We start from the raw sequence: 21841 nt of genomic DNA, 5'->3' as shown, positions 1-21841 counted from the left end.
GAAAAAAGCACAAAGGGGTTAGAGTAACGAAGGGAATCCCGTCCCTCGAAGCGACGATCAAGACGGAAAACAAAGAACCTTCCATCATATAATGATCATGCATCGCGAAATACAAAAGCGACTGCAAGGAAAAAAGATAGAGTAGACGAAAAGAAAAGGGAAAGAACGCGAAATGAATACACCTGTAAAGCGCTCAAAAGAAGAGGAGTTGCGAATCGACATATCTCAGTGCACATGGTCATAGAATGGGGAAGAGATGCGCGAATACAGGGCTTAGATCACATTGGAAGCAATCTCTGGCTTGCTCTTGTTACCTCCAGCCCGTTCTTCCTCCTCCAATCGCCTCCGCCATTCCGCCAAGCTATCGCTCATCAAAGCAGGACCATCGCTGTTCTCCTTGGTTGGAGTTCGCTCCAGATCCAGCTGGCTGCTCAAGCGATAGTTGCGGTTGGTGCTCTCCCAGTGGGTGCGTAGGGCCTCCAGCTCATTAGCAAGGGAGTCCAAGGCCATAGAGCCACGGTTGTCGGGGAAAGCAGTCGAGTCTTGGGACACACTGCTATCGGCACGAGCTCGGCCGCTAATAGTGTTGCTGGACGCATTGCTGTGAGTGCGAGAGATGCCGTTAGGTCCCTGGCCACCGTGCTGGGACTGACGCCGATAGTGGCCAACGGAAGTCTCAACTTGCTCCAAGAGCATGTTCACCTTCTGCTCCGCATCCGTAGCACGGCTCTCGAGGTGAATGTTCTCCTGCTTGAGCTGCTCCAATTCAGCGCGGCTACGGTCGGCAGCAGCAAGAAGCTCTCGCTGAGAGCGCTCATGCTCAGCCTGCGCCTTTTCTTTCTCAGCTTCGGCGGCGGCAAGCTGCTTCTTCATTTCCGAAATCTGGGTCTCTAAGCTCTCAAGCGAGGAGGAGGTATTAGATTCCAGGTCGGAGATGGATTTCTGGAGTCGAGCACGCTCAACCTCCCAGTCAGCAGCAGCGGCCTCCGACTGAGTGCCACCATTCTCCAGACTCTTCTGAGAAGCCTCAAGCTCAGACTGCAACTTGGCATTCTGGGCCTTGTAGCGGCTAAGCTCATCCTTCATGCGCTTCAGCATCTTCTCAGTACCCTTCACGTAGTGCACCGCCGACTGATAGTCATTTTCCAGCTGTTCCAGCTTCTCCCGGAACGCGCGGTCAGCCTCTTGCTCCCGCACTTCAAACGAGTTCTTGAGATCATCGTGAGCCTTCAAGCTGTTGGACAACTGCTGCTCAAGCTCTCGCAGCCGGCTCTGCTCCGGGGTGCCGAAGCGAGAGCCCGGTGACTCGAGACGAGGGGATCGCCGGCTGTCAGTGCTCACGCCACGTTCGCCGAGGAGGTCCTTAAGAGCGGCGTGCTGAATATTCAAGGCATTCGCATCGCGCTGGTGGGATTCAAGCTGAGACTTCAGGTCCCGGCTTTCCGCAGTCGCTGCCTGGCTCTCCTTCATAGCATTCTGGAGCTGTCTCCGGAGTTGGAGTCCCTCACGACTGGCTTGCTCCTGATACGCCTCGAGTCCAGCAATCCTCTCTTCAGCCCGGCGCAACTTGTCGGCAGCAGAATCAGCAGCAGCCTGGTTGGCCTTGGCCAGAGTGGTAGATCGCTCGACCTGGGCCTCCAGGGCTGCAACACGTTGATCAGCACGAGATTTGATCGAGGCCTCCAGATCAACCGATGTGGCACGCTCGAGGCCAGACACGAAAGCCAGCTTATGCGTCTCAGCCTCCTTGGCATGGATGTCAGCCAGTTCCTCAGCATCCCGTAGGCGGCGAGTAGTGTTCTCCAACTCGGTGGTTCGCTCTTCATGTTCAGAGCGGAGTTGCAAGAGCTTCCGCTCCAGGCCTTCACGGCGTTCTCGCTCCTCATGCAGCTGCTTCTCAACAATGGCAGTCTTTGCGGCAGATGCTGCAACAGCCTCCCGCAAGCCATCGAAGTTGCTGTTAAAGTCTTTGAGACGCCCTGAAGAATCTTCGGCGTGTTTGAGGAGCTCCTCTTTGTCGATGATGAGCTGTTTCAAGGAAGCCTCGGCTTCTGAGCGCAGCAAAGCCTCTTCTCTCGCGGTTGCTTCAGCTTTGTGCAGCTCGGCCCGCAGATTCTCAGCCTCCAATGCGCTATTCGACATTTCCAGCTCTGCAAGACGCTTGCGAGTGGCTTCGATCGTATCCTCAGCCAGCTCCTTGGCTTGCTTTTCTTGCTGGAGGTCGGTGGTCAGCGCTTCCAGCTTAGCCTTCAACTCGGACTGAGAGGCCAAGGCCAGTGCAAGTCGGCGACCCATGTCGGTAGGGCGTTCGTCCTCTCCATCACGAGGACCTTCGGGCTGAGGAGTACCTCGCTGGCTACCACCGTGGGCGGCAAGTCTAGTTCGCGAGTATGCGGCCTCGCTGACTGCCACGTCACGCTGATGCTCAACTTCCGCGATCCGTTTGGAGGCGATTGCCGCTTGACGATCCACAGTAACCTGCATTTTCGCCAGCTCGGCCCGCATGGCAAGGAATGCTTCGACGAGAGGGCGATCTTCATCATTGAGGGACTCGTTGATACGCTCGTCGATTGCAGGGCTGCTGGCCGCACTGGGGACGTAGCCAGCCTTTTTGGCCAAAGACAGCTCGGATGCGTACCAGGCATTGCGAGCCTTGGCTGCCTCCAGCTCCTTGATCAAGGCCTCTTGGTGAGGAGTCAGCCTGGGCGAGCGGGGCTCATCGACAAGAGTCCGAGAGTTGCGGAAGCTGCGAGACTCGATAGAGCCATCGATGCTAGGAGCTTGTCGGCCAAGCACAGACTCCTCTGCGCTATCCATAGAACCCCGCTGCCGGTGTTGACGCAGAGACCGTTGGCGGGCAGGTGTCATCATTGGAGCGGCCTCGCCAGCCTCCATTGCTTTTGCGGTAATTTTTTGCGGTTGCTGGGTTGGAGTCCGTTGCCCGGAAGAGCCTGAGCTCTCGTGCATATCCTTGGCTACGGGAGATTCGACATTACGGTCGGCATTTGCTGCACGGACATCCACTGTTGGCGTAAATCCACGATCATTCTTGGTGGGGGTCTTGCTGCGAGTGTTCGGTCCGGGTGAAGGTCCATTCGTACGGGGGCCGGGGGATGGGGCCTGTCCAGGGGGTGGTGGGCCAGCCGGCGCCTGTGCAATCGAGGCTCTTGGGAGTCGGGATCCAGGGCCTAGATTCGGGTTCGACCCGAACTCTCCAGGCTTCGCACCTGCGGCTTGTATAATGCTCTCGCGAGAAGGTGTCGGGCCACGGCGCAGTTGGTCTGGGGTTGCATTCTGAGCCTCGCGAGATGTGCGTCCCGATGAGGGTGCTTGCTTGTCGGTGCTTATTTTCCTGCCGGCCGGGACTGGGGCACGATCGCTTGACTGCGAATCGTTGGGATATCGGATCTTGCCAGTGTCGAGAATATACGCCATGCTGAGTTCTGCGGGGTCCCTCGGGGCTGAGCTCGGCTCTCCAGCCATCACAATGATCTGCTTGCCAAAGGCTGTCATACTATGTCCAGACCGAGGAGATGGCGCGGGGCCCATGTTCTGGAACGAGTACCAGCGGCGAGTGGTGATACGGAATGCAGATAGATCCCCCAGGTCCATTCCTTCGTCAGTACGGCCTCCGAAGACATACATCACGTCGTTCACAAGGGCAGCCGCATGACCCTCTCTGGGAGTCGGAATGAATCCAACACAGTCTTGTTCGGTCCAGGTATTGGTACGAGGGTCAAAAGTCCAAACATCGTTGAACCATTTCACACCATTCGTTCCTCCAAAGCTGCTTCGAGTCAGCTCCGATGCTCCTTTTCTGTTCCATCCAGAAGGTTATAAACTTACAGGTATAGTTTCTCGTTGTGGCTGACAAGGGTGTGGTTGGTACGAGCAGGGGGAATATCACCCTCTGGAGGTCCGCCTTCGTGACTGTTTTGAACAAGCAGCTCCCACTTGTTAGTGGGGTTCTGCAGCTGGTTCAGATCGAATGCAACCAAGTCATTGAAAAAGAAACCCTCCACTTGACCGCCAAAAACGTAGAGCTTGGAGCCGAGAATGTTGAGTGTGTGACCATACCGGCCAGAAGGACGGGGACTAGGAGGAATTGCGCGGGACCATTGGCGAGAAGCTAAAAACGTGCCTAGTTAGAAATTGAAACCCCCCAAAAGGCTCGTATCAGACAACATACAGGTATTCAAAAGGTAAAGTGTGTCGTCCAAGGCATCCGTCTCGTTGATCTTAGTGTCACCACCAAATACAATGAACGCATTGCCAACTAGCAAGCTGGCGTGGCCAACTCGAGGCCCTGGGCCCTCCGAGACCGTCGCAATTTGGAAACAGGACAGACTGCCGCCGCTGCTCTCAATCATCCACAAATCGCCCTTGACCGTTGAACCATCGATCAAACCGCCCATCATGTAGATGTCGCCTTCCTTCGATGCCACGGCATTGATCGCGGCTCCATATCGCGGGAACGGATTCGTTTGCGGAGAGGAAAAGTTGAGGCGTCGTTGCGACCACGGGTAGAGGGAGGAGTTCGGACTTGTCGGAGACACGCCATTAAGAGGCTGCTGTGGTCGCTGAACCTAAAGGGAAAACCCAAACCACCAGAGTCAGGGATGCACAACTCGATTACGGCGGACGGGAGCCAAGATTCCACTTACCTGCGACTCTGATTCGGCCCGCTGTCGCACTTTGACGGGGTCCGGGCTTGTTGGACTAGTGGCCGAACTGAGCGAGTTGTTGTAGCTACTGCTCGACGTGGGTGTGTGCTGCGCAAAGGCATTGCCTTCTTTGATCCCGTTGGTCATCGGAGGAGGACCACCAGCGGATGGGGCGCCTTCGGAGGTATGGAGGTTCCTTGTCGCTGGAGGGAGCGTGGTCCCTTGTTGATTTTTCTTAGATTTGAACAAAAAAGCCATCGTGAATGTGTCGTAATCGGTCGTTCAACGGCGCAATGAGAAGAATCGACGCCCACCGGTCAAATTGCGCAGACGGTGGTGCGATTGACTCGATCCTGGAAATCCGGCCCCCAGCGGTATCAAAGACAAGTGTTCGGGGGGAAGTTGGATGAGGTTTTGTAGGACTGGCACTGCGACCGGGGCGGAGCCAGGGGAAAGTTGCGGTGGTGTGTTTTCAGTTGGATGTGGAGTTGGGAACCAGGAACCGCACTGGGAACCGTTGAAAGAGTCCCATTCACAGGCCGCTCAGCGTTCGGGGAAAAAATTATGTGTCCAGGGGGATGCGGTGGTGGGTGGAGTTAAGACGTGGACTGAACACAACACCCCAGTGGTCGAAGCCCTCAGGGCATAGAAAGGAGAGTAATAGTCGAACAGATGCCCACAGGGCTTGGGGGAGAACGAGGTGAAAACAGAGGGGATGGGGGAGGTGGTTAGAAGGAAGGGAGAAGAGAAAGAAGTGTAGATCCTAGAAGGAGAGGAAGCGAAGGTGGTTTCAATTTCTCGGAGGTTGGTCTAGTCCAACTAAGTCCAACCAGTGTGAGTGGCCCGGTAGCAATCCACTTGAGGAGGACTTGGTATGGGGGGGAGGGAAAGCCAAAGAGGCTTGCATAACTCAGGGGCATCGGCTCCAACGGCCAGAACTTGGGGGCTTTCAACGTGTTACTGCTGCTTAAACTATGCGCCCTCATTCTTGGGCTCTACTTTTCTGGTCTCCCAGCCTACAATTGTTATTATGGTCCTCTCATGCGACTTCCTCGAGGTGTCTGGGGGGAATTTCCCAATCTTGCGATCAGACATTTTTATTCTACTGTGCCTCGTGCCTTGCTATTACCCTATACGAAGACTCCTCCTCAGGGAGATTGCACTCGCATCAAATTCAAGATCCATGCGCATAGATCTCTTCCATGCCAAACAATTCTACACAAACATTTTGACACATTGTTCTATCACCAATCAAGTAATCAATGGTCACCAGGGAATTGTAAAAGGCATAGCCCTTGTCCAGAATCTTCAGTTCTATCGCTTTCCAACCCCTCGACTGTTCTATCAAAGAGAAGCCATCAATATTGACCGCTACTACTTCGAGCCCTACGTGGAGCATACATATATACTCCGTGGTATGTCACTGATACCCTGATAATAATGCTTGATCTCCTCCTTGCCCTTCAACTACAGTCATTAGAGTCCTCCGTAACAATTCTAATTATAATTGCATCACGGCCATTAGGGCCAACCGCGGGGCGGTCCCAAGCCAGCGTCAGAACAAGCCACCCAATGGCCGTTCAGGATGGCCCGATTCCACACGACGATCCACTCTCCACAACGTGTAGGGAACCTATCGCCTTCGAACTGTTCCCATGGTGCTGTAGTTCGGAGAAAGAATCAGGGGTGGCTCACCGTGGCTGCCGACGTTCGCTCGTCAGCGGCACTTGGTCCCTCGATGGGTGGAGATATACCCTGTACCTGTACTCCGTACGGAGTTTTTCATTACGGTCGCAGAAGATCAATCTACTATCAGCATCAATAATCCCATAGTTACTGTAGTCCACCAAGGACAGCGTCATAATAATGGATTTCCCATGAATCCATCGAAAAAAGGGGGCGCTGGGGCGCTGGGGCATTGAGCATTGGATTTTCCTGTTCCTTGCCTAGGAGAGGAATTTGGGATTGCGATGATCACTACGGAGTACACCAGTGACCGACTTCCCTGTACTTCCGTCCCTGAGCGCCCGCCTGCCCGGTTCTCGGTTACGCTTGGCTCACTAGGGATGACGGTCATCATATGCCACACCCGAGAATTCTAGAAATCCCACACATGCAGCCAAACAACACTGTTCTACGAATAAACGTAATGTGTCGTTCCCCGCTATATGAGGGTGAAACTATATATTGTCATGGAGGCTGGAACTCGCCATCTACTATCCACAAAGGAAACATAATTTGAGCAACATAAAACACAAGTATTTGAAGACTGGTCAGGACTCAGACGAGATTTTACGGTTTCCCTAGCTCCAAACTGTCCATACATTCGCTACCTCCAGGCAGTGAAACCTTTTAATTTCGGGAGTTCACCCTGACTCCCCGCCGTGCCGCTGTCTCAGACCGTGTGTTCATTGCCAACGACATTGATGTGTGGCCAGAGGCAAGGAAAAACGCGATTTTACCTCACAATAAAATCCCCATGGGTATATATGAGGTGTGATAGTTCTAGAGTCCAATACTAGACTAATCGTCCCTTGATGAGCTTGGCAACTATTGTCAAGTGATAACTGGTGTCCATGAACACCTTCCCTGCCAAGATTATTAGACCCCAGAAACATGGGTTATCTACTTATAGCGCGCTTATCGCCTATCAGGAATCTATGGAATGCAAAAACAGCAGAGCAACCATGGACGTCCTGGACTACATCTGGATACACATCATGATTCAGAATATCATCCCATCATTGATTAGAAATGCATCGAGTATATTAATATCTGTAAAGGCCTTTGGAATAGAATTCCGCTCTCTATGATGTTGTGGTCCAGTAACAAATCCGTCCAAATCAGGCAGGAAGCTCCCGTATGACTCAGCAAAGAGGACGGACCGGGGAATCTATAATCCGGGATCGCTCGCTCGGCATCGGAGCCTCACCGTTGCGTCGCTTGCGGTTCCAGACCTTCATGGTTCTGGGTTGCTCTCGACAACCCGTCACCTCATTCGTTTAACCATATCTGAGATCTATATCGGGTATCTTCTGCCCAACTCATACCCGATCCATCACCCAGGTACCTGCTCTGCGAGACCTATCTGTGCCAGGTTGAGCCTAATCAGTCCCGAGAGATACAAAGGTTGGAGGTTGCTCGCACTTTTGAGCTGCCTACTCCCAACCCCCGCGGCTTTCGAAGCCCCACCTTTCGAGTAACACCATGACCGAACATACAACATGAGGGACCCAACTGCAGATATGGAAGAAACCTCCCAACACCCGGCGACCAACGGGGCGCCCGAACCCCGCCGCCCTACCAAGTCCGTTCGAGTCGCGTTTGGACCCGAGCTAGAAACAACCATTCCCACACGCGAACGCTCGCCCGCTCCATTGAGCAGTCACCATCGTTCATTCACTACGGTGGAGCAGATGTCCTCGTCGTTGGCCCCGCCTGCTCGTCCCACGAGCTCCGGGGGAGAGAATGCAGTGATATCACCGGACGAGCCACCTCGGCGCCCTTCTCCTCGCAGATCGGAGAGCAGCCGACCAGCCATGCTGAAACGAGCAAGGAGTGACTATGGCCCTCAGCGTGTTACATTCGACAAATCGCCAGGCGAGGATGAGGAAGACTTCGCCATGCGCCATGGTTGGCAGGAGGAATACACCTCCAGCGAATATCTCAAGATTCTACACTCGGTAAGCCTATGAGGGTGATTGATCTGTGGCGCAAGTCCAAAGCTGACGGCAGATATCTCAACAAGAACTTCTATATGTATTTCACCGAGAAACGTCACGAGACCAACGGTATCGCGCGCAACCCGGACGGAAGCTGGCCAACTCAGGAATGGCGTATGAAAGACAGGCTTAAGACAGTCTCTGCAGCTCTTGCAATTTGTCTGAACATCGGTGTTGACCCCCCAGATGTGGTCAAAACCAATCCGAGTTCAAAGCTCGAATGTTGGGTCGATCCCACCTCGACCACGGGTGGCGGCCAGAACAAGATCATGGAACAGATCGGCAAGAAGTTGCAGGAGCAATACGAGACGTTGAGTCTTCGCACGAGATATAAGCAATATCTGGATCCATCGGTGGATGAGACCAAGAAGTTCTGTATGTCTTTGCGACGGAACGCCAAGGATGAACGAGTCCTGCTACATTACAATGGTCACGGAGTGCCGTTGCCTACCCAGTCCGGTGAAATCTGGGTTTTCAACAAGAACTACACCCAGTACATCCCCGTGCCCCTCTATGACCTGCAGTCATGGCTGGCTGGCCCCAGTCTTTTCGTTTTCGACGTATCACACGCAGGAAATATTGTTCAGAACTTCCATACGTTTGTGGAGAAGCACGAGAAAGAGAATGCGGAGGCAAAGAAACGTGACCCCAATGCCATTGTACAAAACTATGGCGATTGCATTCTTCTCGCAGCTTGCCAAAAGAACGAGTCTCTTCCAACGAACCCCGACCTACCTGCCGATCTCTTCACATGTTGTCTCACCACTCCGATTGAGATCGCTCTGCGTTTCTTCGTTCTGCAGAATCCGCTGCGGACTAATATCTCCATCGACGATTTCCGAGTCCCAGGTCGCCTCCAGGATCGCCGCAGCCCACTGGGAGAGCTCAATTGGATCTTCACAGCGATCACCGATACAATTGCTTGGAACACGCTGCCCCGCGCTCTGTTCAAGAAGCTTTTCCGACAGGATCTGATGGTTGCTGCACTGTTCCGCAATTTCCTACTTAGTGAGCGTATCATGCGCACGTACAAATGTCATCCCATCTCCTCACCAGAGCTCCCCGGGACTCACCAGCATCCGCTCTGGAAGAGCTGGGATCTCGCCGTGGAGATGGTGCTCTCGCAGCTGCCTGCTCTTATTGATCATGAAGAGGGCCGCCGACAGTACGAGTATCAGCATTCCACATTCTTCGCCGAGCAACTCACTGCGTTCGAGGTTTACCTCTCGTCTGGTCCTACAGAGAAGAACCCACCGGATCAACTGCCTATTGTCTTGCAGGTCCTTCTTAGTCAGGCTCATCGACTGCGTGCACTGATCTTGCTGAGCAAATTCCTGGATTTGGGCCCATGGGCTGTCCACCTGGCTTTAAGCATAGGAATCTTCCCATACGTCGTCAAGCTGTTGCAGTCGGCTGCTCAAGAATTGAAACCCGTCATGGTTTTCATTTGGGCCCGCATAATGGCCGTGGATAATGGGGTCCAGGTGGATCTGCTAAAGGACAATGGGATTCACTATTTCATCTCGATTCTTAACCCCTCTTCTCCCATTCCCGTTGGAAATGCCAGCGAGCACCGCGCCATGTGTGCCTTTATTGTTTCCATATTTTGCAGAAACTATCCTCAAGGCCAGAACGTGTGCCTCTCCGCTGATTTATTCGACTCGTGCTTAAGCCATCTCGGCGACGTTGAAAATCCCTTGCTTCGTCAGTGGTCATGCCTGTGCCTGAGCATGCTTTGGCGTGACTTTCCGGAAGCAAAGTGGATGGGAATTCGATGTGCAGCTCCCACCCGACTTTGTGAATTGAACTTTGATCCAGTTCCGGAAGTTCGCGCTGCTATGCTTCATGCAGTGACAACATTCATTGGCATTCCCGACTTGACCGACCAAGTTGCCCAGATCGAGGAGGCATTGGCTTTGTCGGTCTTGCCCATGGCGGCCGACGGGAGCGTGCTTGTCCGCAAGGAACTCGCCGTATTTTTCTCAACATTCGTCAAGCGCCATCAGAATAAGTTTGTGGTGGCTGCTTATGAAGAATTGCAAGATGAGAAACGATCCCTGATGCACCGTCTTCGAAAGGAAGGCTCAAACACCAGCCGCATCGAGGCTCAGGACGGCGAGATTATCACGGACGCCAAGCAAACCCAATTGTCTCGGAACACAACATTTGGGACAATCTGGAAGCAGGTTCTCATCTTGTCCGTTGATCCGCATCCTGACATTGCCCAGGATGCCGGTATCATCGTTGACTACATTCACCTGGCCCTTTTGGAGTCACCCATGTCGACTCTTGCTGACAGAATCAGAATCGAGATCCTCGATCTCACAAGCCGTATGTCACAACGGATCCAGATACAGGAACGATCGGAGAAGTCAGCACCGCCCTCAACGCCCCCGTCATTAACAACAGTGCCCTCCAAACAAGAAGGATACCTTTCGTTAGGGTTTAGGCGTACCGCCAGTGTTGCCGCTTCTCTAAAGAACCTAGCCTTCGGCGGCTCCACAACTGATTCATCAGAGAATTCAACTCCTCCCTCACCCACCTCTAAGAGTCGAATGCCCATGACACCCCGCGGTCGTGCACCCCCCGAATGGACACGTCCCCCAGAAGTCAACGACCACGTCGCTCCGGCAACAGCTTATCACCAAGCTCCTACTCCCACGTCTCGGGGATTCATTCCTAGGAACCCAGAGGAGGCACCATTTATTCCGTTGAAGAGCCATTTCCTATCCTGGTCGACAGAGGTAATCCCATCTTTTATTTACCCATCCATTACCCATGAGGAGGCCCTGAAACTTAAACCCGACTCTGTGCTTACCCTCGAAAAGTATTTCCGCGAGCCCCAGATGAAACCCAACGAGCCCGATGAGCCCGGTAGTTCCGATTACAATGAGAGACTTTGGCGACGCGGCCGCAACGAGAAGATCATCTCCGAGACACAGCCGCTCAAGGGTAAGGCCGGCACAAGCCGGTGGGATAATTCGATCACTCTCCTCTCGAACAGCAGTCAGCCATTGAAGATGTGCTTCCATCAATTCGAGGATCATCTTGCTGTTGCAGATGACCGGGATACTGTTGCGTAAGTCTAGCAAGAGATACTTCTCTTTCTATTTGTCATTAACTCTTTCTCGCACAGAATCTGGGATTGGCAGAACCACAAACGGCTCAACCAGTTCTCGAATGGCAACCCTGTGGGATCGAAGATCAATGAAGTCCGCTACATCAACGAGGATGATCAAGCCCTTCTCTTGACTGGTTCGTCTGATGGTGTGCTCAAGCTGTTCCGACACTACGAGTCGGCGAGGAACATTGAGATTGTGACAGCTTTCCGCGCTCTTCCTGAACTCATCCCAAGCAATCGTAATGCAGGCCTCGTGCTTGACTGGCAACAGGGACAAGGAAAAGCTTTGGTTGCAGGAGACGTGAAGGTGATTCGGGTGTGGAACGCAGCTACCGAAGTGTGCACCAATGTAAGTTCTGGATGCCCTTCCCGGCAAGCTTCGAAAGAATGTGTTAACCCCCGACTCTTTGATCACAGGATATCCCCGCGCGCTCCGGCTCCTGCATCACATCTTTGACATCCGACCAAGTTGCTGGCAATATCTTCGTCGCGGGCTTCGGTGATGGCGCCGTCCGCGTCTTCGACCAGCGTCTCAAGCCAACTACATCCATGGTCAAGGTTTGGCGTGAGCATAAGCAGTGGATCACCAATGTCCACATGCAACGGGGCGGCTTGCGAGAGCTCATTTCAGGCAGCCGTAACGGCGAGATCCGACTCTGGGATCTCCGCATGAATGGCGCGCTTTCTACCATCTCTGCTACCAAGGACACTCTTCGCACCCTGAGCGTCCACGAACACGCCCCTGTCTTCAGCATGTATGTATTTCGTTACTCAGTGAACTGACTGTTTTTGTTGACTAAACCTCTTTTGAATAGGGGAACCAACCGTCACGAAGTCAAGACTTACAATGTTGACGGCACATACCTCTCCACCTTCGAGCCCTACTCGAGCTTCCTCCACCACAACCGCTCTTCCCCCATCGCCGGCACGGCTTTCCACCCGCACCGCACCATGCTTGCATGCGCGGCCCTGAACGACCACCATATTAACCTCGTGTCTTGCTAGACTCAGCCAGGCCTTCTTCCCATTCTTCTTCGCTGTACGATCTTCTTTTCCACCTCCCTACCTTTCCCCAATGCCTCAGCCCCTGTAATATGGCTCTACATATCCCGCACAATCTACACGGCGTTTCGGCGAGTCTTTTTCATGGGATCCGCGATTCTGTTCCCCCTTCATTCCCCTGGTGGACCGCGTTTTGTTTTTCAAGCTTCGACTATTCTTATCCCCCGGATCTATGATCATGTTGATTTTGTCCCTCTTCTCCTTTAATATTTGCTCTCTCCTATGAAATGAAGCACTGCTTCTGAGATTGCATTCTCCATTCTCCTTCTAGTCCTCTTTATTCAAGCTTCGAATATCCCGGTATCGTTTTGAACTGCCTTAGAATGATTTTCCAGGTGGAAGGTAGGACTTGGGATGGCATCTGCGCTGTAATCGTCGCAACTGGCTTAGTGTAGATGGTGCTTCCCGTATGGTCTCCGTGATCTTAATGATTATTTATTTCCTGCCAAGTAAATCATTCAATACCAGAATAATGTGCCTATCAAAACTCTCACCCTGAAGCTCGTATACTCAGGAGGATGAAGAGGGAGAAGAGGGAGGTCAAGGAGGATTCTGAAAGCGCGAAGCAGGAGTCGATATTAACGAAGTAGGTAGCGAATAGTAGACAGTGCTCCCTAGCGATGGGATGCTCCTATGCACAAACGAGTATCGAAGACAGTGCTCCAGCAGAGGGCCTACAGACCGCGGTGGGGAGAGGGGGGAAGAGTGCGAAGCGAGAGAAAGCTTGGAAAGAGAGATTTTGGATGGAAGAAGGGTGGCAGAGCGTTGAGAAGGTTGAAAACCATTAGGTGAGGCTCGGGAGTGCTGCGCAGGAGGAGAAGAGTTGGCGACGCCACGAATCCCAGCAACGCGAGGGTTGTCGGGGCGAGGAGCAGCAGTAGATAGTCTAGAGGAGGGCACGTAAGAAGCAGCAGCAGGATTCAAGGCCGAGCTATAAGAGCCAGGGAAGCCAGAGAGTCTGCTCGCAGAGGGAATGAAGACGGGGGCCTCTGGTCGAAGTGGATATCGGCGAGCTGGGGCTTGTTTGCGCTGCTGGCCAACACCTTCGGCGGGAGACTGCGAAGTATCGTGCTCCTCTAACGAGGGCGTCTGCTGATTTTCTCTCTCCAGTGTTGCCAACGTCGGGACAGACTCTGAATGCTGCTCTGCAGCCTCCTCCTCGCTTCGGACCGCTGTCATATCCGAGCGAGAGGCGCCCTCGACAGGCTGCAGCAGGACTCCATCAGCACAGTTCATCAACAAGCACAACAACAAATACAATGTCTTAGGGCTTGCTCTATCAAACCCATAGTCTGATATCACATAAAGTGGTAACAACATACCAGACAAATGGTCTATGCATGACACAAGTAACGTTAATGTTTATCCAACTTGGGCATAAGGGGCAATGTATACTAACCTGGACTGCAGACCCCTCGGACTCGGGCACTGGCTGGGTAGCCATCATACCCTGTTCCGCCTGTGTTTAAAAAAAAGGTCAACATCTGTTCATACATGCAGCCCGTGATCTGGTCATGTATCTCTTTGAATAACACCACCAGGTCATGCCAGGAATCCAAACACCCAAGCGGTCAGATGGTGGATGAGTGTGCGCTCATCGGGATCAACAGTCACATCCCCTTGAATATCTCGCGGGATATGATACACATATTGGCAATCAAGCAAAGCGATTGATTAAATGAGATGCGCAACCACGTACCTGAACTAAAGCTTGCATGCACTCAGCAAGCCGCTTTCCACGCTTCTTCTTCTTCTTCTTCCCCTTCTCTCTGGAGGCGGTCAGCCGGATACAAGTACCCAGGTCACATCAGACGAATGGATGAACAATGAGCTGTGGAGGCCTGGTACCAGGGTCTGCCTCTTACTCTTCTTCTTCTTCTTCTTCTTCTTCTTCTTGTCCGCCACTGGGTTCATCATGGCGGGTGTTGGGTTGATGGGCGTGTCTTCCGCCATGGTGGGAGGGGGTTTATGAGTATGGGAAGAAAAATGTCGAAGGAGAGTTCCATGGAGCTCGAGAGTAGTCTTTTATACCAAAGATACGGCGGACTCGCCTGTCGCGACGGCGTATAAGCTCTATAAGACTTCTATGGGATTACGATCTGCGCGACGGGACGGCCAGTATCAAGTTGAAGCCTAGAGAGGCAACTACTCAGGCCCAGCATCGAGTCTCCGCCGTACTGGAACTATCCACAATCTTCCAAGATCTGACCATGCCTATAATTGCGGATCTCGAGAGAGCCATCCCGTTACTAGGCCCCTGTATGGGCAATTGATGGGCGAGATAATCTGGATGTAGATTGAGCTACGACAATAGACGGTTTCGTTGCCCTTGACGAGCAAAATGATTTCACATAGTCACTTGTCTACTAAAGGAATACAAGAAGAGGGATTCCTGTAGCGTGTCAATGGCTCACTAGATCTCGATCAACACGGCCATCGTGTGATAATAAGCTTGTTGAATTTTCTGGATATCGCCGTGGCTACGGATATTTGTGCAGCAGACGCTACACATTTGAGTGGATCAAGTAATGCAACAAGAAAGCTTCCAAGACAATGACCTAGCAGAAAAAAGCATCTCCTTGGGTAATACTGGATTGCGGAGCTAATTAGTCTGCCACTGAACGATGCTATGATTATTATCTCCGGGGCAGGATGTTGGAGCAAAGTTAAGCTTACCTGTGGCTTACTCCAAATCGGCGGTCGGCCCCACAATAAACTCCGTAAATAGCCATAAGTCCACTGTGACCCCAAGGAACAGGGGAGATGGCTAGGGATCAGAGACGCATATAAAAGGGTGCTTGTCGGGCCCGTTTGGAAGATCAAGATTTCGAATAACTATTACCGAAGGTGTCTTTATTCTCTTTTCTTCTACTGAGATCTGGAAAACTTCGTCATGTCCATTCCTAAGTTCATCAAGCCATCCCGCCCGCTCACGTGGCTTATAACCGGTTGCTCCTCCGGACTTGGTCTCGCACTGACTCGCGAAGTCCAGCGACACGGACATACTGTCATTGCAACATCGCGACAGCCATCCCGAACCTCAAATTTGGTCGCGGAAGTGGAGGCAAACGGCGGGGAGTGGCATGCGCTTGATGTGGATGACCTTTCCGCGGCGGGGACCCTGGTTGATAAACTAGAGGCATGCGGACACAACATTGATATCTTGGTTAACAATGCGGGATACATTCTGTTCGGGGCCGTGGAGCAAATTTCGGATGAAGAGCGCCGCCAACTGATGGAGACTATTTACTTCGGACCGAGCCGCCTGATCCAAGCGCTTGTGCCCCGCATGCGGGAGCGGCGTTTCGGAATGATCGTGAACATTAGTTCCGGAGCGGCCTTAGATGGTCGGGATAGTATGGGAGGATATGCGGCTGCAAAAGCTGCGTTGGATGGTACGTTCGACTGTTAGTGACCGAGGTAATGACTAAATACTGACCAGGAGCGATTGAATAGCCTCGACACGTGTGCTCGCTAAAGAGGTTGCCCCATTCAATATTCGTCTGCTGACAGTCTGGCTGGGTACTTTCAATACCAACATAGATAATGCCTCTCTGATCGCGCAAGCCCCCTTACCGGCGGATTACAAAGGATCGGTTGCCGAGCAGATGATGGATGTCATGAAGAGTGGAAAATTTGTGGGAGATGGTGACACAGGCAAGGCGGCCAGGGCGATCTTTGACGTCACAGTTGGCGAGGGCGCTGGTGCTGGTCATGGGGATGAACGATTCTTGCCAATGGGTCGAGACATGATCCCTCGAGTTAGCCTCGTTCGTGACCAGTGTGCGCATGCATTGGATGTGTTCGCGGATATCGCTGGGAATGTATATGCTGAGCAAGGAAAATAGAGCGTTGTGGGGGACCTGGATCACCCTCCCCTGCTGTCACTTTACACCATGTCGTACGGTGGAAGGTACCATAAGGAGACATGCCGGCGGACCAAGAATGTGAACTACGTTTAACAAACGGGGATTTGGCGGCAGTTAGGCAAATTTCGTAGTCGAACAAAGACTTCAAATTCAACTATACTTTTTTAAAGTCTGAGGCTAATCGAACGACACCTTATGTCTTCGCACGATACATGATACCTCTTTTGGATATAGTGGGTGAATAGGTACACCTGGATCCTCGAGATCCAGACTAGAGAAATGTTTTTACCATGTAGATACATATGCTTTAACTTTCTCTTTTCTGAAAGATCTTTCCAACCGTCTTTCCATTAATTCAAAGTCCTGACTTTTAAGACGATATTGGAAACATACTACCTAGGGGTTCAGCTCATAGACTAGATTTATCTGTGGTAACCGAGGCCTAGTGTGCCTGCTAACCATCATACTCAAAAATGGTATGTTCTGTCGTGCGATCAAGCTCAGCTTTTGTATTGGATGTCCCAAAGCACAATATTTGTTTCTGAAAGAAAATCCACCAGCATTTCTCTCCCAATACTACAGTGATTTGCCACGTTCCGTCCATTTCTATCATATAAAGTCCTACACGATGTCTACCCCTCCCACGACCTCAAACCCAGCTCCTCCCTTCCCGATCTCTGAAATATACAGCCTACGCCGAGAATGTGAAGGACGGCATCCTTGAGGCCAACAGCCAGTAGCCTCTTCCTCCAAGCAAATTTCAGGAAATTATCAGCCCCGTCTTGGGAAGACTGACAGTGGCAAACCAAACCCTCCAAGTCCTCAAGCGTCAAAGAAAGGCTGTTACGGATGAATTCGAAGAGCAGGTCGCATCTCGGCGGCGGCGGCTTACCGGGCCATCCGACCAAGGCCCTCTTGAGCGCGCCTACGCTGATACAATCCTCTCGCGCGTGATGACGTGACTGCTAAGCAGTCCACCAAACCTTTTAACAAGAAGGGGTTCAAGGCCGCCGAGAACGACTACTACGGAATCACTACTCAACGTCCCGACAAGAAGCTCTCGTGGATTGGACAGCGGCCACAGCTGTTAAGGCAGCTCACATTGTGCCTAAAACCCTTCAGGCGTGTGAGGTTGCCCACATCTTTGGTGATGCTGATGAGGTTCTCTCAAATTCTCACCGGATCGGTCAGTCATGTCCTCAGAAGGCATACCGGTTATTCCAGGACCACACGATCAACCGTTACATTTCTGGAAACAATTTCCAGAAGATGTCGCCTCAGCTCACGGCTCAAGTCTCTAAGCCGTTTACTGATGATCGTCATCTGTCTGAGGTGAAGGTTTCGTCCCTTGAACACTAATAGGAGGTTACCGATAGTGTGGATGCTGCCGAGGCTAAGGAAACTAAGGATACTAAGGGTAATATTGCCTTCAGGCTATCGTCGAGGAGGGTCGCTTGCAAAGTCTACGGACTACCGCACTTGACGAAGTGTGTGAAGACTATCTCCGCTCGTCGGCTGGTGTTTGTGCCGACTTTCCCTACCATGCCGACCTCCTCGATAAGAAGGACCTAGGGCTTAAGACGGTCAAGGCATCGGAGCTCTATCCAGGAAGGCCCGGAAGGGTTGAAGTTTCGAACCGTCAGTCCTTCCTGGACAGACGCAACAGCCAGGTTACGCCTGCTAAGAGTGTATCGTCGTTTTAGCAATCCCCAATCTCGGGCTGCAAAACATGTTCGAAGGCTTTTTAGCTCCAGAGCTGCCTCAAACCAGGATTGAATGTCACTCACCATTTTGAACGCGCCTAATCGCCCGGATCTCCAAATTGAAATTTGAAGTCGGTTCCATGAGGATGACGATATGTATTACAGCAGCCGGAAGTTCAACCCAGCGCTTTATTCTGGTTTAGTGTAGTAATAGTGTTACTCTTTTTTACTGCAGTGTTCCATCCATAAACTTGAAACCCCGAAAAGTTTTCAAAATCATCTTAGTACTCACCAGTTGAACGGTATCTGTGCCATGACAAAAGATAATTCGAAAGACCTCTAGGAAGACCTTTCAAAAAGAGTGATCAAAACATGTCCAGTGAATCCTGTTCTCTAGTTTCTAGATTCAGACTTTGGAACTACTAGAATGAGGCATTTCAAACTCCAAGGACGTCACCATGGTATACTCTCAAATTCTTAGAGTCCAGCGAAAGTACATCCAACTAGTAGCTACGAGGCAAGCATGGGCTGCAAGACACCCGGAGTGACATTACCTAGATAGCACATAGCCCTCACGTTACTACATTTAGCCACTCAAAGGCAGGAAAACACAAAGGAACCACTGAAGCAGCAATGGTATCAATTGAACTATCTAGTAATCAAAGAAATTGGGTGAAACGATTGACCCGCGGTATATCCTAGCCGCTGCAACAATGTTCGCAAGTGCCTGGCAACCGTCCAGCACTCCGAGATGTACCCACTAAACGCCTCGCAGTTCAAGTCATAAGGGAATCAAAGGATCGCTAATACAGCATGGGTGAAGGAAACAGAGCGATGCCTAGCCTGTCGACAGCTCGGCGAGATAAGTAGAGAGAAAGGAAAAGGATAGACAAAGAAATCAAGAGTATGGCTAGCGGTTCCGGTCCGCACGGGCTTGGTGCCAGATAGTATCACCACTAAGGGCGGAGAAGCTGAGCGAGGCGAGGTTTCGCCAGCTAGACTGTGGGGCGGAGCTCGAGTGACCAGAAAGAAGACCTACGTTCTGTTCGTCGTCGGAAGCATCCTCTTCGTCGACTCCGGCAATGAGAACGGGTGCAGCACTTGGGTCTGATCGGTGCTCTGCGTCCTGGGACTGAAGGTTGGAGGAAGAATCGTTCTGGTCATGGAGATCAGGTTGAGAATGAGACATGGAGCGAACGACGTCGCCCTTGCAGATCGGACAGGTTCGTCGGCGGGTGGTAAGCCATGGTGTACTGTACAAAGGTCAATATACGACGCGTCAAGAGACCGAAAAAATCGGATGATTGTACTTACATGCACTCCGCATGGAATTCATGACCACACGGCAAGCTCATTACCCGGCTTTGTCCATCCACGTATTCCTCGAGACAAACGACACATTCCACTTGTCTCCCAGTGTACTTACGTCTCCATAATATTGAGCCCGACTGCACACTTGACGACTTTTCTTCCTTGGGCAGCGAAGACGAGTCTGTCAGAACACCAGCAACTGTTTGAGAGCGAGATCGGACCGGTCGAGAATGAGTCGAGCGACTTTCATGACCAAGAAGTGGGGATGTTGGCGAGACAGCTCCGGGGCTAGAGGGCCGTGGAGAGCTGGAGCTGGATGAGGATGACGTGCGAGTAATTGTGTGGTAGGTTCGGACAGGAAGACGCTCAACGACCGACTTGGGTGCGCGCCAGCGGCGACGTCGAATCCGAGATCGAAGTAACAGCAACGCGTAGACCACGGTTAGTGTCAACAACGGACTAATGACCAGAACCAAAAGGGTGTCGAAGAATGGGCTTGTCGACATGCTGGTGGGGGTCAAGGTAACCCAAAGACCTTCATGCTCTGAGAACATAATAGTTGGGGGATTTGACGAAGAAACTGCGTGTTGGCTCTTCTCATCCGTTGTTGCAGCGCTCTGAGTAGCGGCTAAAGAAGGCTGAGCAGGTTGCTTTGGCTCATCGCCCCATCCAAAGTGGCTTGAGAACCAGCCCTTCCCAGAGGAACTGGATCCTGTGTCTGCAGCATGGGGGTCCTTCTCGGTATCCTTCATGCCCGCATCCCGAACATTTCCAGTGGACTTATCAATGCTCTGGTATTCACCACTCCCCGGGGTTATGCTACCACCACGAAGCAGGTTGGACGGCGAGGCTGGGTCTGCGTCCGGCGCAGATGTCTTTGTGCTATCTTTACCACTCACTGAGGTACTGGGCGTGGGAGGTGTGCTGCTCTTTGGTAACATCAAGTCAGGGTCTCTCCAGTCCTGAACCCCGATGACGAAATCATCCCCACCAATGTCATCCTCAGGTGAAAGCTCGAGTTTCTTGTAACTGGAATTATCATCATCTTTGCCACGGCTGCGACGGTTCGAATCCATCGGACTTTTGGAGGAGCCTGATAGAGATTCAGACTTGGCCCACGAACCCGGCGTGAGCCAATCAATGTTGCCGCTGCTTGGTGGTCGGCGGCTATCCTCCTGGGGTCCTGAGCCTCCATGCTTGCTGCAGAGGCCAAGAATTGAACCGAGTGTACGGAAGAATCCACCACTCGAATGCGAAAGAACAGCAGACTGGTCCTTGGAAACAGAAGTAGAAGTCGGCGAAGGAGCGCTCGTAGCCTTGGTAGTCGTGACTGCTGCCGGTTTCTGTGCATCCGCGTTGGCCTGACCGGCGATCTTGGCATTTAATGATTTCAAAGCTTCACCCAGGCCAGTAGTACCACCAGAATGCGCGGGAATCAAGGACGACAGAAGGTGCGCAGTTGTATAGGAAGTGAACAGGGCTGGGATGGTAACATTCGAAGTATCGCCCCGAGCATACATGGTAACCAAATTACCGCCTCGAGTGTCATCGCCAACAATCACTGCAATCGCTCCGCGGCGTTGGGCCCACTTGACCTTCTCAAGGAAGCCACAGCCACCGCGACTGAGCAACACAACATTGCCCTGAATCTCGGCAGTCTCTTGTAATGACTGAATATCGGCGTGCGTAGACTGCTTGACTTGGACGTAGTCTCCGTACTTCTGAGCTGCCCCAGCATCCGAAACACCGGAGTCAGTCAGCGGATGATGTAAATGATCGTCGGTTCCGTCGTTCAACGAGGGAGGAGCCGGGACGTCGCCTCGATCATTTTGTCTGGCGGCCTCGGCCTGTGCTGGTAGCCGGGCACGGTTCTGTGAGACTGGCGTATCGTTCATTGTACCACTTCCAGATTTCCCAGGTTTCGGCTCGCTGCCCCTGGCTGCCGAGTCTGGGTTCTTGGCACCGTTGCCTTCGTCCCAGCCGGGGATATCAGAGCAGCCCAACTCCCCTTCTGCCCCAGTGGTCAAACCACCTTCCCCAAAGCCACTTCCAACCCAGAGTTGGCCGCTTAGGCCTTTGCCGGGTAGAAGCGGGCCAAATGCCGCAGGGCGGGCCAGGAAGAAGGTCGAGTTGTCATCGGTGAGGCTGATAATGGCGGACGGAGGGAAGAGTGACGACGGGATGTTGAAAGAAAATAGGGCATGCAGCCCGGACGTCCGACCGGCGAGCGTATTAGGGGTCGCTACAGTAGGCGAAGACAGTGCGGAAAAGAGGGTCAGGAATATCGGGAGGAAGATTAGGCAGAAGAGAATCAGAAGGAGACGCGGAGGTCGCATTTTGGGTAGATAAGCCTGTTGTTCAGGCTGGATTTGATGAATAGATAAAAAGG

At 52.4% G+C, this 21841-nt stretch overlaps 6 protein-coding genes across 6 annotated transcripts; 3 read left to right on the top strand and 3 right to left on the bottom strand.

Moving 5' to 3' along the window:
• Positions 1–273: 273 nt before the first annotated feature.
• On the bottom strand, positions 274–4922 carry N7473_007404 (putative cell polarity protein (Tea1); the record flags this gene model as incomplete). Its single annotated transcript, XM_057153344.1, has 4 exons — positions 274–3787; positions 3847–4129; positions 4190–4586; positions 4665–4922. 4 exons carry the CDS (start codon positions 4920–4922, stop codon positions 274–276), a joined length of 4452 nt encoding a protein of 1483 aa, XP_057007682.1.
• A 2966-nt stretch (positions 4923–7888) lies between these two features.
• Positions 7889–12512, top strand: N7473_007403 (ubiquitin-binding TORC1 subunit KOG1; the record flags this gene model as incomplete). Its single annotated transcript, XM_057153343.1, has 5 exons — positions 7889–8347; positions 8413–11465; positions 11523–11856; positions 11925–12262; positions 12323–12512. 5 exons carry the CDS (start codon positions 7889–7891, stop codon positions 12510–12512), a joined length of 4374 nt encoding a protein of 1457 aa, XP_057007681.1.
• A 597-nt stretch (positions 12513–13109) lies between these two features.
• On the bottom strand, positions 13110–14522 carry N7473_007402 (uncharacterized protein; the record flags this gene model as incomplete). The annotated part of the gene is made up of 4 exons (XM_057153342.1): positions 13110–13775; positions 13892–13903; positions 13969–14028; positions 14367–14522. The coding sequence occupies 4 exons, from the start codon at positions 14520–14522 to the stop codon at positions 13110–13112; spliced, it is 894 nt and encodes a 297-aa protein (XP_057007680.1).
• An 865-nt stretch (positions 14523–15387) lies between these two features.
• Positions 15388–16571, top strand: N7473_007401 (Short-chain dehydrogenase/reductase SDR). Its single transcript, XM_057153341.1, has 2 exons — positions 15388–15964; positions 16026–16571. The coding sequence occupies exons 1-2, from the start codon at positions 15463–15465 to the stop codon at positions 16415–16417; spliced, it is 894 nt and encodes a 297-aa protein (XP_057007679.1). The 5' UTR covers positions 15388–15462; the 3' UTR covers positions 16418–16571.
• Positions 16572–17707: 1136 nt separating this feature from the next.
• On the top strand, positions 17708–18141 carry N7473_007400 (uncharacterized protein; the record flags this gene model as incomplete). Its single annotated transcript, XM_057153340.1, has 2 exons — positions 17708–17770; positions 17872–18141. 2 exons carry the CDS (start codon positions 17708–17710, stop codon positions 18139–18141), a joined length of 333 nt encoding a protein of 110 aa, XP_057007678.1.
• A 910-nt stretch (positions 18142–19051) lies between these two features.
• N7473_007399 (PA and RING finger domain protein) lies at positions 19052–21788 on the bottom strand (the record flags this gene model as incomplete). Its single annotated transcript, XM_057153339.1, has 2 exons — positions 19052–19394; positions 19456–21788. The coding sequence occupies 2 exons, from the start codon at positions 21786–21788 to the stop codon at positions 19052–19054; spliced, it is 2676 nt and encodes an 891-aa protein (XP_057007677.1).
• Positions 21789–21841: the final 53 nt, after the last annotated feature.

The sequence above is a fragment of the Penicillium subrubescens genome (assembly GCF_028828155.1).
Source record: "Penicillium subrubescens strain IBT 31985 chromosome Unknown utg000005l_segment0_segment0, whole genome shotgun sequence".
Taxonomy (NCBI): domain Eukaryota; kingdom Fungi; phylum Ascomycota; class Eurotiomycetes; order Eurotiales; family Aspergillaceae; genus Penicillium; species Penicillium subrubescens.
Note: the sequence above shows the minus strand (reverse complement) of the source record. Positions and strands in the feature narration are given on the sequence as shown.

Excerpts from the sequence above, each read along its gene's own strand:
- N7473_007401 (XM_057153341.1), top strand. The coding sequence starts at position 15,463 with ATGTCCATTCCTAAGTTCATCAAGCCATCCCGCCCGCTCACGTGGCTT. Across the intron at positions 15,965-16,025 it reads TGCAAAAGCTGCGTTGGATG|CCTCGACACGTGTGCTCGCT; the intron begins GTACGTTCGACT and ends GCGATTGAATAG.